This window comes from Vombatus ursinus, unplaced genomic scaffold (genome assembly GCF_900497805.2).
Source record: "Vombatus ursinus unplaced genomic scaffold, bare-nosed wombat genome assembly UNPS02014791.1, whole genome shotgun sequence".
In the NCBI taxonomy this organism is placed as follows: Eukaryota; Metazoa; Chordata; class Mammalia; order Diprotodontia; family Vombatidae; genus Vombatus; species Vombatus ursinus.
In genome coordinates, this window is record NW_020954569.1 from 77,395,186 (window position 1) to 77,409,825 (window position 14,640).

General features: G+C 37.0%; 1 protein-coding gene across 1 annotated transcript in view; it reads right to left on the reverse strand.

Moving 5' to 3' along the window:
- Positions 1-4,521: 4,521 nt before the first annotated feature.
- FECH (ferrochelatase) overlaps positions 4,522-14,640 on the reverse strand; it is a 43,920-nt gene continuing 33,801 nt past the window's right edge. The window contains exons 8-11 of the mRNA XM_027868940.1: positions 11,504-11,611; positions 9,834-9,998; positions 6,412-6,471; positions 4,522-5,931 (exon numbers count right to left, since the gene is read on the reverse strand). Coding sequence (XP_027724741.1) covers positions 5,797-5,931; positions 6,412-6,471; positions 9,834-9,998; positions 11,504-11,611 — 468 coding nt within the window. The 3' untranslated portion in view covers positions 4,522-5,796. The remainder of the gene's footprint in view (positions 5,932-6,411; positions 6,472-9,833; positions 9,999-11,503; positions 11,612-14,640) is intronic.

Genomic DNA, 14,640 nt, shown 5'->3' on the forward strand with positions numbered 1-14,640 from the left:
TTCCTCGCTGTCTTGGGGAAAGAGATGGGGAAGGAGGGGGAGAAAAATTTAAAACTCAAAAGCCTATGGAAGTGATTGTTGATAATTCAAAATAAATTAATTAAAGAAAAAAGAAAAAAAGAAATATATGTAATTGTGAAAACTGAAGAAAAAAATAGTGTATAATCAAGAGACAGATTTCGTGAACACTGATCATCAGTCCTACAGGATGTCTTAAAATATTTGATTTATTAAACCCAAGGAAGGGAGGGATAAAACCTTGGAACATTTCATAAATTTGCATATCTAGTGCTTCTAGTTTTTAACATCATGAAAGCTCCTTTCTCCACATTTCACTTGAATGTCTGGGATAGGGAGAAATATATGTGAGACTCCATGTCCTCAGATCACAAGGTACTCATGATTCAGCTTCTGTGTATTTGGAAAGGAAAACTTCAAATGGCAACTGTCACCAAGTGAGAAGTAGGTAACAGGCTGCAGCCTCTCATAAAGAAATTTTTTTTAAACAAATGGTTTCAGACCAGACATGAGTTTCTTTGTTTTTCCCAAAAAAATGTTTTTAATTCCAACATCCATCTCAATGGCAACTGATACAATTCATATAGCCAACAACACTACATAAAAATGGAGACCAATGATTCTAGATAAAACCATAATATTTTCAAAGCAACATTTAAAGCAATCAAATAGGAAAATAATTGTTACAGTACATATGCTTTCACATATACAAATGCCAGAAAGAGAAACCTAACAAACAAATACAAAAGCTGTCAGGTAAAATTGTTTCATTTAACTAGCAATACTTAGTAAGAAAAAACATTTAAAGAGGGCAGCTAGGTGGTGCAGCGGATAGAACACTGGTATCGGGAGGATCTGAGTTCAAATCTGGCGTCATACACTTGACACTTATTAGCTGTGTGACCCTAGGCAAGTCACAACCCCAGTTGCCTCACCAAAGGAAAAAGAGAAGAAAGAAAAAAAGAAGAACATTGAAATTCAACATTAATAATGTAATAAATTAGGTTTTAGATCTTATTTATTGTTAAATAAGATTTATGGCATTGCCTAAAGCAGAATTCTGGTTTATTGCAAAATCTGTCCACTTAAGCTTAATTTTATGAACTAAAATTGAAACAGGTATACAGAACCTCTTTAGAACACAATTTCCCACACTGGGATTTGGGAATAACAGGAAGTGAATAGAGCAGAAGAAAGAACCAGGGTCTAATTCTGGTTCTGCTACTATTTATATGATCTTTGCAAGTCCCTTAATTTCTATGGGCCTTAGTTTAAATATTTAAAGTCAAGTGCCAATGATCTCTAAAGTTTTCTCACTATAAGGCAATTATAAGAAAGTTCTAGAGTTGTGTTTTCAAAGCAGTCCTGGGGCAGACGGTATGTTTAAAATTTATCTTTTAAATTTGCAGATGTCATGTGAGTAAACAGAAAATAAACCATAGTTTAATAGCTCAAAATGTTCTCATGAGTCCATGTCTTTCTGATAAAAACTGGGAAATTAATTTCCATTGAGAGTTCCGAATCCAGCACTAAATTTAAATTCTGTTTTCTTAAAATCTATTGAATTATTTTCCCCAACCACTATCATGCATCTTCCTGGGTCAGAGCTTTTCAGGAAGCACTTTTAAAGGAAAATTAGCTGATTACAAGAACCAGAGAAACAGTGATGCCAAACTGATCCTGGCTTTGGATGACTCCAATGAGCTACTAAGGGATGAGGATGAAGACTCTTGTAGGATTCTCCTGACATGAACATGCATGTGCACACAAACAGATATGCTGATTGTTAAGGTTACCAGATGTCCTCAATTTTAAGGTACAGCTCCTAATTTTCCCCTGTCCCCAGCTGCAGCTTATCCCTAGTAATCTGGCTTTCTGCCAAAGCAACTGCCCTTGGGAGGAGGGAGGAGCAAAACAGAGAGGAGCTTCCCTTGCCTGCAAGGGGCCATGTGGTTATTTTGAACTCTGGGGTGGGTGAAGAAGGTCTCACCCTGCCCCTACTCAATGATATTCATTCTGATCTTACTACTCTCTTGGTTGAATAATTCTTTGCACACTTCAAATGTGTCAGGTCCTGAATATCTGATCTGAATACATTTGCAGCTAGTTGCACAAACCATCTAACTTACATATTTCAATTATGGCTTCTTGAATGACACACACAAATTTGTAAAACTACACACAAACACACACACACACACACGAGTGAGTATATATGTGTGTGTACATATATATGCATATGTATATATCAGAGTGACCCCCATATTGTCTAGACCAATAGTTCTCAAACTTTTTGATCTCAAGACCACTTTACAGTATTAAAAATTACTGAGCACCCTCACCACCAAAGAACTTTTGCCTAGGTGGGTTATATCTATAGATATTTACCATCCTGGAAATTAAAATTTAGTACTATCATGAAAATAGTTTTGATCTTGGGTTCCTGGACCACACTTTGATAACCACTGGTCTAGCTCTGCCATCCTCCACCACAAAAAAAAAAAAAAAATGGTAGCCTTGTTCTATATGGCCTATCTCACATCAAATCAGCAAATTTGTTCAGAAAAAGAAGAGAAAGAAAATCTGTTTTTGGGAAGCCACCTGAAAACTTTCATGAACTACTATCCCCTCCTCCTTTTCATGATATATCAATGACTTCTGTCTATAAAGAAGAGAATGATTTTTGTTATGCACATAGTGTCTGCTCTGAGCCAAAGCTTTAGTAACATGGTGCCAAACATTCTGTTCTTTCCTTGTATCTTCACCATCACAATCATGCATTTAAGAACCACTGTACAGAAAACATATGGAAAAGGGACAGAGGACAATGTAATTCTGGGAATTAGTAAAGTTTCTAACTTGTTTTAATACTATACACTAATAACAAGTTGAGGAAGAGGCTTACTACAAGGACATTATCAAAGAAATTGATTGTTATTAATCCACTACTTAATGAACCCCAACAGTATACTAGAGGGCAGCTGTATTTAGCAAACACTTTGGCAAGGTGAAAAGCATAAAAGGGTTTCAAAGCTGAGTTTCTCTCAAATGTTATAAAGTAAGTTTACTTTCAGTACAAGAAATAATAAACAGACAGATGGTGGCAGTGAAATGGTATCATCTTTAAATGGTTCCATCCCTAAGGGACTGTATTTAAGGAGGTTCTGTACCTTACACTAATCGTGGCAAGCCAAATTACTTAATAATCACAGCTCTTTCAAACCTTGTAAAAAGTTGCTTCATCAATTTAAAGTCAGTACTACACAGGAGCTCAGTTTGAGAAGAGCTGGCAGTATTTTAGTGCTAATTACCCAGAGCAGATGTTTGTAATCCTGGAGTTGACAACTAAGCAAACGCTCTTCTCAAAGCCTCCCTAATAGTCCAAAAACGACCTATCAATAATTTGGTCCTACCAAACACTAGACTTATCAAGCAGTAATTAAATAGCAATCGAGGTTAACATGTAAAAGTACCCAACACCATGGGCAAAGATCCAAATAAATGTCACCCCAACGCCTTAATACCAGAAGCTGGCCTAGTTCCAAATCAGCACCAGGAATCTTGGTCCAGACTAATGTCTAAGATTTCTTGATCAACTGGCTAAGTTTCAGGGACAAATTGGGGACTGGGGTAAGACAGGTGGATGGTGGAAAAGCATGTACATATCTTCTCTGCAGGGATTCTAAGGCTGTGGCTCCGTGTCCATCCTGAGGGTCTGAAGTGCTACCAACTGGACTATCTCAATCACTTTTTGAATTCTCTAACCAAAGACACCTAAGGGCTAGGCCACACTCAGACTGAAAAAGAGTTGGACTACAGTTTCTTGGGGTAAAATGAGTGGAATACTACTCATTCTTTATGATGTAAAATTCAGTTTGGCCCCGGATTCCAAATCAAAGCTCAAAAAGAAGTTCTAAGCCATCAATAAACAGTTCTGCAATAACATCCTACAACTAGAGCCTAATGAAGTGCTTCTACTCAGAATCAAGTTAACCTACAAAAAACAGTCCCCCTGGTAGAAAAGTCAATTTCTTTTATTTTTTACCAAATGGTCAAAATTCAGCTGCTCCTTTTCTTTCTTTTTTTCTTTCTTTCTTTCTTTCTTCTTCCAATGTAACACTGGATTCTAAGTTATGGAGAGGATTATTACTAGGGCAACAAAAGTGGGAGACATTTTTTCCATGTGCCTTAAGGTAATTTTCTTTCATTATATCATTTTGATTTTAGACAACATGAATTAAACCGGTTCAATATCATCTATGTACCTCCAAAGAAACCTCACTGATGTCATAATATTTATTAACACAGCAAATCCTGAATACAGAAGATCTAGAAATCCTCTGAAGAATATTCCTACTTTCTGAATTTTTTTTTTTTAAATCAAACAGAGAGGGGCAGCTACGTGGCGCAATGGATAGAGCACCAGCCTTGAAGTCAGGAGGACCTCAGTTCAAATCCTGCCTCAGACCAAACACTTGACACTTACTAGCTGTGTGACCCTGGGCAAGTCACTTAACCCCAACTGCCTAACCAAAAAAAAAAAAAGACATCTTTAAATCAAACAGAGAAAATCTCTTTTGAAGAACATCACGTGTTAGTCTTTGGAAGAACCAAGGAAAATAGTGATCATTACAAGTTCTATTGTGTAAGCGGCTGACAGTGAATTTTAATCCACTTAAATCAGAACATATATGAGATCTGATTATCTGACATCATTGCTGCATTTGCGGGTAACTTTTCACCTAAGAACTCGTGGTTACAAAACATATCTGCCCATTCAAAAAATAATTTTCAAAACAAACCTATACAGAATGGAAAAACTCATCTCAGACAGAAGAGAATTTGCACAGAAACGCTCTCTGGGATTCTGGGAGAAAAGTTAAAAATCAAGGTATTATCAAAATTTTTCAGTAAAATCATTCCTCAAGAATATCAACTCCAGAGGCCAGTAGAAAAGATCATGAGCACTCCTTCAGCCACCATAAATTTCCATAAAGTTATGCATAATAGACAATATGTTTTTCTGTTATTAGCAACCCTGAGTCTTTACCCAAGTGGATTTCAGAATCCCAGGCGATTTAGAAATCAACACATTCCACTATTACCAATGAAAAAAGCAATATGAAAAGAAGACCAGTTTCACTGGCAAACTTCTGGCAAATCATTGGTAGACACAGGCATCAGAGCTCACTCTCAACGACAGTTGAGACAGTTGAGTAGGCCACAGAACGAACACTGAGTAGCCTTCTTTTCAAGTTAGGTTTTCCATAGTCAGACACATTTTTGATGAAACAAAGAGAAAAACAGATGAATGAAATGCAAACAAGTCTCAATCATCCCCACAGTCCATATGAGATAGTTGCACCTGTACTGCTGTAAAATTTCTTTGGTGATGAAACCAAAATTTGTATTTAAAATGTGTCTCTAGAACCCAAGAAGTCTTTAAAATCCATCTGTTTATTATTAATATGAAACAGCCAATTGGCCATTATGCTAGCAATACTTAAAGAGCGTCACTATACTTAAAAGAATAAAATGTGAATGTTCACAGCATATTAAATACATAAAAACAGAATTCCCTCTAGAGGGATCTTCAGAATCACTCTCTACATAATATCCAGCAAAATGTACCAAAGGATTCGTCAACAAAGTAATGTAATTCCGTTCCTTTACTTCTCCTAACATTTTTTCCCCAGGTGAGATGTCTCTGGGGTGTCTGGGGAGACAGCCCAGGAAGTTCTTCTCCTGACTAATCCAACTGGCTCCACAGACCATGTGTCACAGCTGTTGATTAGTGAAGAAGGATTTTGTCTCCTTGCAGACAGGATTTACACAGAGTGGACAGCTTAGAGTTAACTGCTTGGAGCACATTTCATTTGATTTGATATGTGAATGAACCAAATCAGCCAGTGCCTGAAAAACAGATGATAAGAAACAAAGATTAGCTGGAACCAAAAAAGTGTACTCAGTTTATTTTTCCTTTTGTGTTTGCCCTCATCCTCACCAGAGTGTTTTTGGTTTGGGGTTTTCTTTTAGAGTTCATTCATAAGTCCTATCAACTAAAGACTACGAAGCTTTCCTTTTCTTGTAAACCTCAGCTAAAAGAAGGTTAAAACAAGGGTTTTTGGAAATTAAATACTCTCACCAATACCCCAAAATAACTGTTTTGTGGAAAGTAGATTTTAGATTAACCTTCAGTGTGCAGAGACGCAAACAGGAAAATTGGGGATAAAAGGGAAAAAAAATTAAGTATAGGGAATTCGATTTTTATTTTTTGTAATTAATTGGAACTCAAAATGTTTTAATATGTGAGAAAACCAATATTCTGTTCGAGTTTCTCAGAGGACTGCTCTACTCTATGTTCTACTAAGACAGCAGCAACATTGTGGATACCTTAGAGAACAATGGATTTCCATTAAGAGATTCTGCTCTTCTGATGTTTTCAACTCCACACTGAATCAAATGAGAAGGAAAAAAAACACACACGTTTTTATTTCTTATAGCTTTTTTTTTTTTAAAGATCTGCTACAACCAAAAACAAGCAAATAAACAAAACCACAACCCATGGTATTGGTTCAAAAGTGTCTACAGGCAGCTGTTAATTGAAAATATTGGACGTGGGCTTTAAGTTAATTGTTCATCCCTGTTATTATAAATGCCTCTTCAATTTCTACATGCCATTCTTATCCCTCCCAAGCATTATGTTTCTAATCCATTTTTGTTATCCTTAGAATGTAACTCTTTCTTCATTTAAATCTGTGCTTCATTCTTTTCCCTCCAGAAAAAATAACCAACCAGACATAGATTTCTAACACACAATTCCAACAGCATCTCGCTAGTGGTATGTCATTCTTTTTTTTTTTTCTTTTGGCATGTCATTCCTTATGTCTATCTTCATCCCTTACATGAAAAACACATTCAGTACCACAGAGCTGTTAAAATATTCATTTAATTCTCTAACAATGACAAAGTTTGGGAATCTATTTCATCTCTAAATGTTTATAAAAATAGCTTCTGTAGCCTCTTATCCAACTTGTAGGTGAGTTTAAATGCCACATATTTAGGGTTTTTTCCCCTTAATAAGAGATGAAATAATCAAGTGCATAAAAATTCTATCATGAGTGATAAGGGATAGGGAAAAGACTTGAGATTTCAGTAGGATAGGAAATTCCATGTGAAGAACATACAGGTTAATGCCTTCTCTGAAACCTAAATTTTAGAGAGTTGCATAAAGCACTGAGAGGTTAAGTGACTTGCCCAGAGTTAGTATGTCTCAAAATAAGACTAGAACACAGGCTTTCTTGGTTTTGAGGTGGCTTGTCTAGCCACTATATCTCACCAACCTCTTTTGATTCCTGTAACAGGCCTATAAGTCAATCATTTCCCCCCTAGGATAGGCACAAGAGAATGTACTACAACTGGAAAAGAAGAAACATTACTAAAGGAAGAGAAGGAATTCTGAAAATATTCACAAGTCAGAAAGAAAAAGAACTTATTGCAGTTTCCATTGTGGTTTCCAATGTCAACTAACCTGCTTCCCTTTTCCAAAAAAAATGTGTGTATCATACTGTAACAAGCAACAGCACCCTGGAGAGTAACTTCTCATGAACAATACAAAGTCCAATTTTTAGTACTGATAGACTATGGTTCCCAAGATATGTCTCTTTCATATTAACCTATTTTACTTAATTCCAGATTGCCCATTTCTGCATCACAATGATACCAAACAGAACCACAATGCTCTTTTGGCTAAGAGTAATTATAAATATTATCATAAAATAAAAAATAAATAAATATTGTCATAAAACTGAGTATCACCAATTTAAACTGAAGTATTTTTTCCTCTAAAGTATGAGAATGAAAAAGCAAATTTACTAATTAGATAGTGAGTATTTTTTAGACATGGGACAGGGATGATATGGTTAAACACAAAAAAATTTCCTACAAGTCTCATTTTAGCTAATTACAACCTTCCTACAAAGCCTTCTAACAGAGCTAGTGACAAATAGTCCTAGCACTCTTCAGCATAAGAATAGTCTGTATATACAAGTAGCTGTCCCACACCACCATTCCAAGAGCTGGCTTCCCACGTGGAAGTACTGGAGAGTAAGAAGTATTATCTGAACCACTGTGTTCCCTTCTCACCGTGCAAGGAATTGCTTAGTGGCCACAAGTGTTCCCATTACTATATTCCCCTCTCTCCACAAATGCAGAATGCATTTTCCCATAAGCTAAATATTATAAATGGTGGTTAGGTTTCCCCAACTAGCCTACAAAAGCTTATTTAACCCATGACGTAGCTTAACTATAGTTTTTCTCCATAGTGACTGACAACTCACATCCATCTTACATTACAAGATGCTAACGATGGTATTTGTTATTTCAATAATCAGATTGATCACAACACAGTGGCAAATAGCTAATTAAGTCAGTACATAAAAGAGGTCAAGAAAATTACTAGAGATGTGATTCTGTGTTTATTCCCATACTTATAAAAAACCATACAGAATTTTAAGTCATATGCCTTGTAACACATAATAGAAAAATAAAATTTTATAAAAGTCCCAAATTAAATGACAGCATCAAGGAAGAAAAGGAATTATGGCACAATAAAACCTAACTCAAATTAATGAAAAGATGCCTGACAAGATTAATGAAAAATCTGAAGTACTGACTTTTTAAAAACAGCGCAGTTTGCATATGGTTATATAGATTATTCAAACTAAGCTAAAAGGTGCTTTAATGAGTAAGAATGTTTTTCATTTGCTAATGATTCCAAGTTATACTTTAAAGTATTATTAATTATTTTAAAGTATTTCCCCCTTCAATATTTTTTACACGATGAAATTACTATATGAAGAAAGAACTTCATGAAGAACAGGAGTAGATATCAACTCAATCCCAGTTAAAATCACTACAAATTCTGAAGTAGTGGGATTCAGATAGAGTCATAGAATCATGGGATCTTAGACTTGGAAAGAGTCTCCAGAGGTCACTAGAGCTCCTCTAGTTTGACAATCCCTAACTGAATCATGGGGAGTTTTTGTTGGCTAGTACTGGGGCAGCTAGGTAGTGTAATGGATAGAGTACAGGACCTGGACTCAGCAAGACTCATCTTCCTGAGTTCAAATCCAGCCTCAGACACTTACTAGCTGTGTGACCCTGGGCAAGTCACTTAATCCTGTTCGCCTCAGTTTCCTCATTTCTAAAATGAGCTAAAGAAGGAAATGGCAAACCACTCCAGTATCTCTGCCAAGAAAACTCCAAATGGATCAGATTGCACGCCATCTTGGGGAGGGAGGGAAGAAAATTTAAAACTCAAAAGCTTATGGAAGTGATTGTTGAAAACTAAAAATTAATTAATTAATTAAAAAATAAAAGCTTAAAAACAACAACAACAACAACAAAACCCTCCAAACAGGGCCACAAAGATACAGACACAACTGGAAACAACTGAACAACAACAACAAACCAAATCACGAATTCCCTCTGAAATGCCACTAACAAGAGATCATAGCACTTCTGCCTGAATCCCTTCCATAAAAGTGAACTCATTATCTAGTAAGCCAGCTCATTTCATTTTTTAACACCTCTAGTTATTATGAAGTTCTTTTTCCTTCCTAGTAGATTCTAGTTCTGCCTTCTAGGAATCAAGAAAAATAAGATCACTCTGTCTTCTACACAAAAATCATCCAAGCCTCTGAAGACAGTGATCTTGTTTTTATATGAACAAATGCATACTCACACTTAGAAAGTCAGAAATACAGATATACACAGCAATGTTCTTTAGCGATGAAAGTTAAAAGGAAACTTACCTCATTTGCTAGTTTTTGAGCATACTCGATATCGAGTTCATACAAGGTTTCAATATGATCACTGGTAAATGCTATTGGAACTAAAAGGATATTCTTTCTGCCCCTTTCACAAAGTCCTTTGATAGTTTCATCTGTCTGTGGACCCAACCACGGCATTGGACCAACCTATGAAAATGAAATATTAGTGACAAGATAAATACACTCTGATGGGATTTACACAGAGCTGTTCATTCTGAAATCTGAACACTTATCTTGGAGGCACAGATGGAGGTACTGAAGGCAAGGAGGAAGGAGGTGAAAACAAGGAACTGATGAATTAAAAATGGTAGGGGGTTCAGTTAATTTTAGAATTTGTTTTGTTTTGTTTTTGTATGAAAAATCATTTCAACAAGCCTTTATTAAGTGCCATTAATTAGCCCTCATAATATTCAAGGCACTATGTTAAATGTTAGGAATACAAAAATAAGAACAAAATGGTAAGAGAACCTCTAATTAGGTACATTACAACCAAACTGAACTACTAGCTGCTGCCTGAACTTAATATGCCACCTCTCACCTCCACATATCTGAAAAAGCTGTCCCTGTCCCTCCCTCCTGCCCCCCATTACTGAACGCTCTTCCGCCTCATCTCCACCTCTCAAAATCCTCATCTTCCTTCAAAATTCAGCCCAAAGACAACCTCCTTCCTGGAAACATTCCCCCAGTACAGTGAAAAGAGCACTGGGACTCAGAGGACTTGGGTTCAAATTCCACATTTGACGCTTCCTACTTGTGTGAAGTGAGAAGAGTATGGGAACAAGCATTTATTAAGTGCTTACTATACACCAGGCACTGTGCTAATAAGGGCTTTCCTCACAACAACTTTTTGAAGTACATGCTATTATCATCCCTATTTTATAGAGGAAAAGACAGGTTAGGTGACTCACCCAAGGTCAGACCTCCAAAAAGTGTCTGAAGCCACATTTGAATTCTGGTCTTCCCAACTCCAGCTGCCTCAGTTTTCTACTCAACAAGATTAGACCAGATGGCCCCTGGGGTCCCTTTCAACTCCAAGTCTAGCATCCTATGCTCCCACCACTCCTTCATGATATTTTTCCTATATGTGTTATCTCCTCCCAAAGAGAACATGAGCTTCTTGAGAACAATCACTATCTTACTTTGTATTTGTATCTGTACCACTTAGATCGGTGTTCGGCACATGGTAAGTACTTAACAAATGCCTTCCCATTTACTCATACATTCATTTTTCCTCAAATTACATTTATTTCCTGCATACCTCCTATTCTGCCAACAAAAAATAAGTTCCCTGAGGGCAGAGGCAATTTTTTTCTAAGAAACTTGCATAGTACCTTTCCTATAAAAAGTATTTAGTAAATGTTTGTCGAATCAGATTTTTCTTACAATAATAAATCCCTTTAAATCAACAACCAAGTTATTTTTAGATCACTTTCTTTTCTCCTCCCTCTTCCTCGCCTCCAGTTATTTGTGTTTCCATGGTGAGTATTCAGATTTCAAAATGATCAAGCCTATGTACATGCTGATATATGTGTCATGATCAATATTTTTTAGCACTTAATCAGAGAAATGACTTTCTCTAAAGGTTGATGAACTAAAGATGTGAAAAAACTATAGAAGATTACACTCCTAAATTACTGGATTCTGACACATACCTTAGACTGCCAGACAAGTCTATATGGGTTGGAGTACCCCAGCTTCTCCATTACTCTCTGGACTGTAGCTCCTACCTCTTGAGGATAAGGATCCCCTCGATTGACTACCTATGGTCAAGAAAGATTATGTTCTCAGGCTCCAATCATACAAAGAACAGTCAAGCAAGATGTTCATGGGGTGACCTCCCAAGTACAATTAAGGAAAAACTGGATTTGGTCTCTTTCCTTTAAAATTACATAAAGGTCCTAATAATCAAGATTCTACTATTATCAGAATTATTACCAAATACATTTGTTGTACATGCAAAAAAAATGTACTGTATAGAAAAGAAGGATGGAAAGAGTCAGCTTGGTGCAGAAGTATGTGAATGTCCATCTAATATCTTTTGGAAACACGGGATGCAAGAAGGGACTTGAAAGAATAGAGGTATATTATTAAATGAGAATTAAGGTACTAATTTATTTACAGCAGTACAGAAAAAGGCTTAGAGCTGATAGGAACAAGGTGAATAAAAGATGATGCAATACAAAAAGGACTAGATTATAAACTGAAGAACAAAGACTATCTTATAATTATGCTTTAAACCTTTTTATATAGAGGGTGTTCAACAAATATGGCTGGCTGACAAAATTTGTCAAATATCTTTGGAAATGTTCAATTCAGGTTTCCTTTTAACTGCTTCAGTGACGACTTCATACCAACAAACCATTTTGTAGAATTCGGAAATATCCAAGCTACCCAGAAAGCCAGAGGAAGCCTACGAACAGGTAAATGCGAGATCGCAAGGCCAACAACTTCCCTTCTCACTGCCTCTCCTCCTGAGGGTTGTTGTATCCAGTCTCCACTGTTCTTTCTCTATTACTTCACCAGGTTTTCAGGTTACACTTCTGTTAACTTGCTTTCCCCAGCCAGCAATCCTCCCTGCCCCCAACATGCTCAACCCCTTACAGAAACAGAAGGAAATGAAGCATGAGGGAAAGAAGAGGGAAACATTATTTAGTAGTTGTTGTTGTTGTTTTTCATTCTGAATCAAAGACCTAGCAGATAGGTGGGAAAAAAGAGAGCTGAGAACCTGTAGCCCTAGGTAGAAGTTTAAGTTCGGGGCTCTTGTGCACTGTCCTCACTCCTCCACCTACAAAAATTAGAATGAGCTCCTAAGCCTGCTCTTCATTATTGAGTAAGTGGACTTTGCTATGAGGAGCTTCTCTCCATGGTCCCACTTGCCCTCCCTGACTGTCAGAGCAAAGCAGCAGCACAGGGTTCCTTGCTGAAGACCAGCAGGTGGCAGTAAAGACCCATACAAAAAAACCACCCCACCCTCCCTGTGCTCAGTCCCCCTGTCTCTGCCCCCATATCAAACCTGACAACTTAAACTACAGAAAAACAACCACAAGGTGGAGGGGCTTATTATACTTTTGAAAGGGAAAATATGCCATCTGTTAAGCTTCACTGGCCATGCTTTTAGGACAGATTCTGAGCTAGTGAAATGGACTGCAACAGATTCTACCCATAGTCTTCTTTACCATTAAGTAGTTTTATTCTTTTTGAATCCATTATATCATATTTGCTGTAATGAGATATGAACCATGCTACCAACAGGTCAAGAAGCCAAGTAAAATGCCTCTTCCCCTTCCAGTGCCTACGGCATAGGACAGTTCATTTAAGACCATTTAAAAATGAAAGGTAGAGGGCAGCTAGGTGGTACAGTGGATAGAGCTCCAGTCTTGGAGTGTCAGGAGGACCTGAATTCAAATCTGACCTCAGACACTTGACACTTATTAGCTGTGTGACCCTAGGCAAGTCACTTAACCCCAACTGCCTCACCAAAAAAAAAAAAAGGCCATTTTTCCTTTGTTTAAGAATTAAACATAAAGAAGTGAGCAGAACCAGGAGAACTTTGTACACAGTGACAGCAACATTGTGCAACGATCACCTATAACAGACTTAGCTCTTCTCAGCAATGCAATGATCCAAGACAATTTCAAAAGACTCATGATGGAAAATGCTATCCACAATCCAGAGAAATAACTATTGAGTCTGAATGTAGATCAAAGCATACTATATTCACTTTTTTTTGTTTTTTTCTTTTTTGTTCTGATTCTTCTTTCACAACATGACTAATGTGGAAATATGCTTGACATTATTGTACATGTATAACCAATATCAGATTGCTTGCTGTCTTGGGAAGGGGGGGAGAGAAGGGAGGGAGGGAGAAAAATGTAGAACTCAAAAATCTTACAAAAAAGAATGTTGAAAACTATCTTTACATGTAATTGGGAAAAAATACTATTAAATGTAAAAAGAAAAGAAGAAAAAAAGAATCAAACATAAAAAATTACTAAGAAGTAAAACAGTTACTGAAAAAAGACCTTTAGTGCCTAGCAACAGATTTTTAAAGAACCATCGCCCCAATAAAATTCTTGTCAGCCCATAAAAATATATTCCAGCAGTTTCCTCTTACCAAAATGAAGGCAATGATTCTTTCCAGAGCTAGAAGCATCTAAGATGCACAGATAATGGAAGTGACCTTAGAAAGCATCTAATTCAACCCCCTTGTTCTACAAAAGAGGAAAGTGAGTCCTAGAAAAATGAAGTGATTTGTCCAAGGTCATCTATCTAGTTAATGGCAGAGAACACAAGGCTTCTAATTCCCAATCTAATGTTCTTCCTACTACGCCTCCATCAGCTGCTGCTTCAAGAAAAATTACATAGGGGCAGCTAGGTGGCACAGTGCATAGAGAACTGGCCCTAGAGTCAGGAGTTCAAATTCTGCCTCAGACACATAATACTTCCTAGCTGTGTGACTCTGGGCAAGTCACTTAACCCCAATTGCCTCACTTAAAAAAAAAAAAAAGACATGAGACTAAGGATGGAACTCTATCTTTACATACAATTAGCTGAGACAACAAAGAGGAGCAGGAGGAGTACTGGATTAGGAGTCAGAAAACCTAGATTCAAATCCTGACTCTACCATCTATTCCTTGTGTGATCCAGGGGAAGTCCCTCTTTTGGCAACCATTTTCTCATCTGCAAAATGAGGAGGAGGTTGGGTGAGATGGTCTCTGTGTTCCTTCGAGCTCTAAACCCACAGTTACCTGCTAATAATTAATTCTTATTAAAAGTTCTTACTTACCTA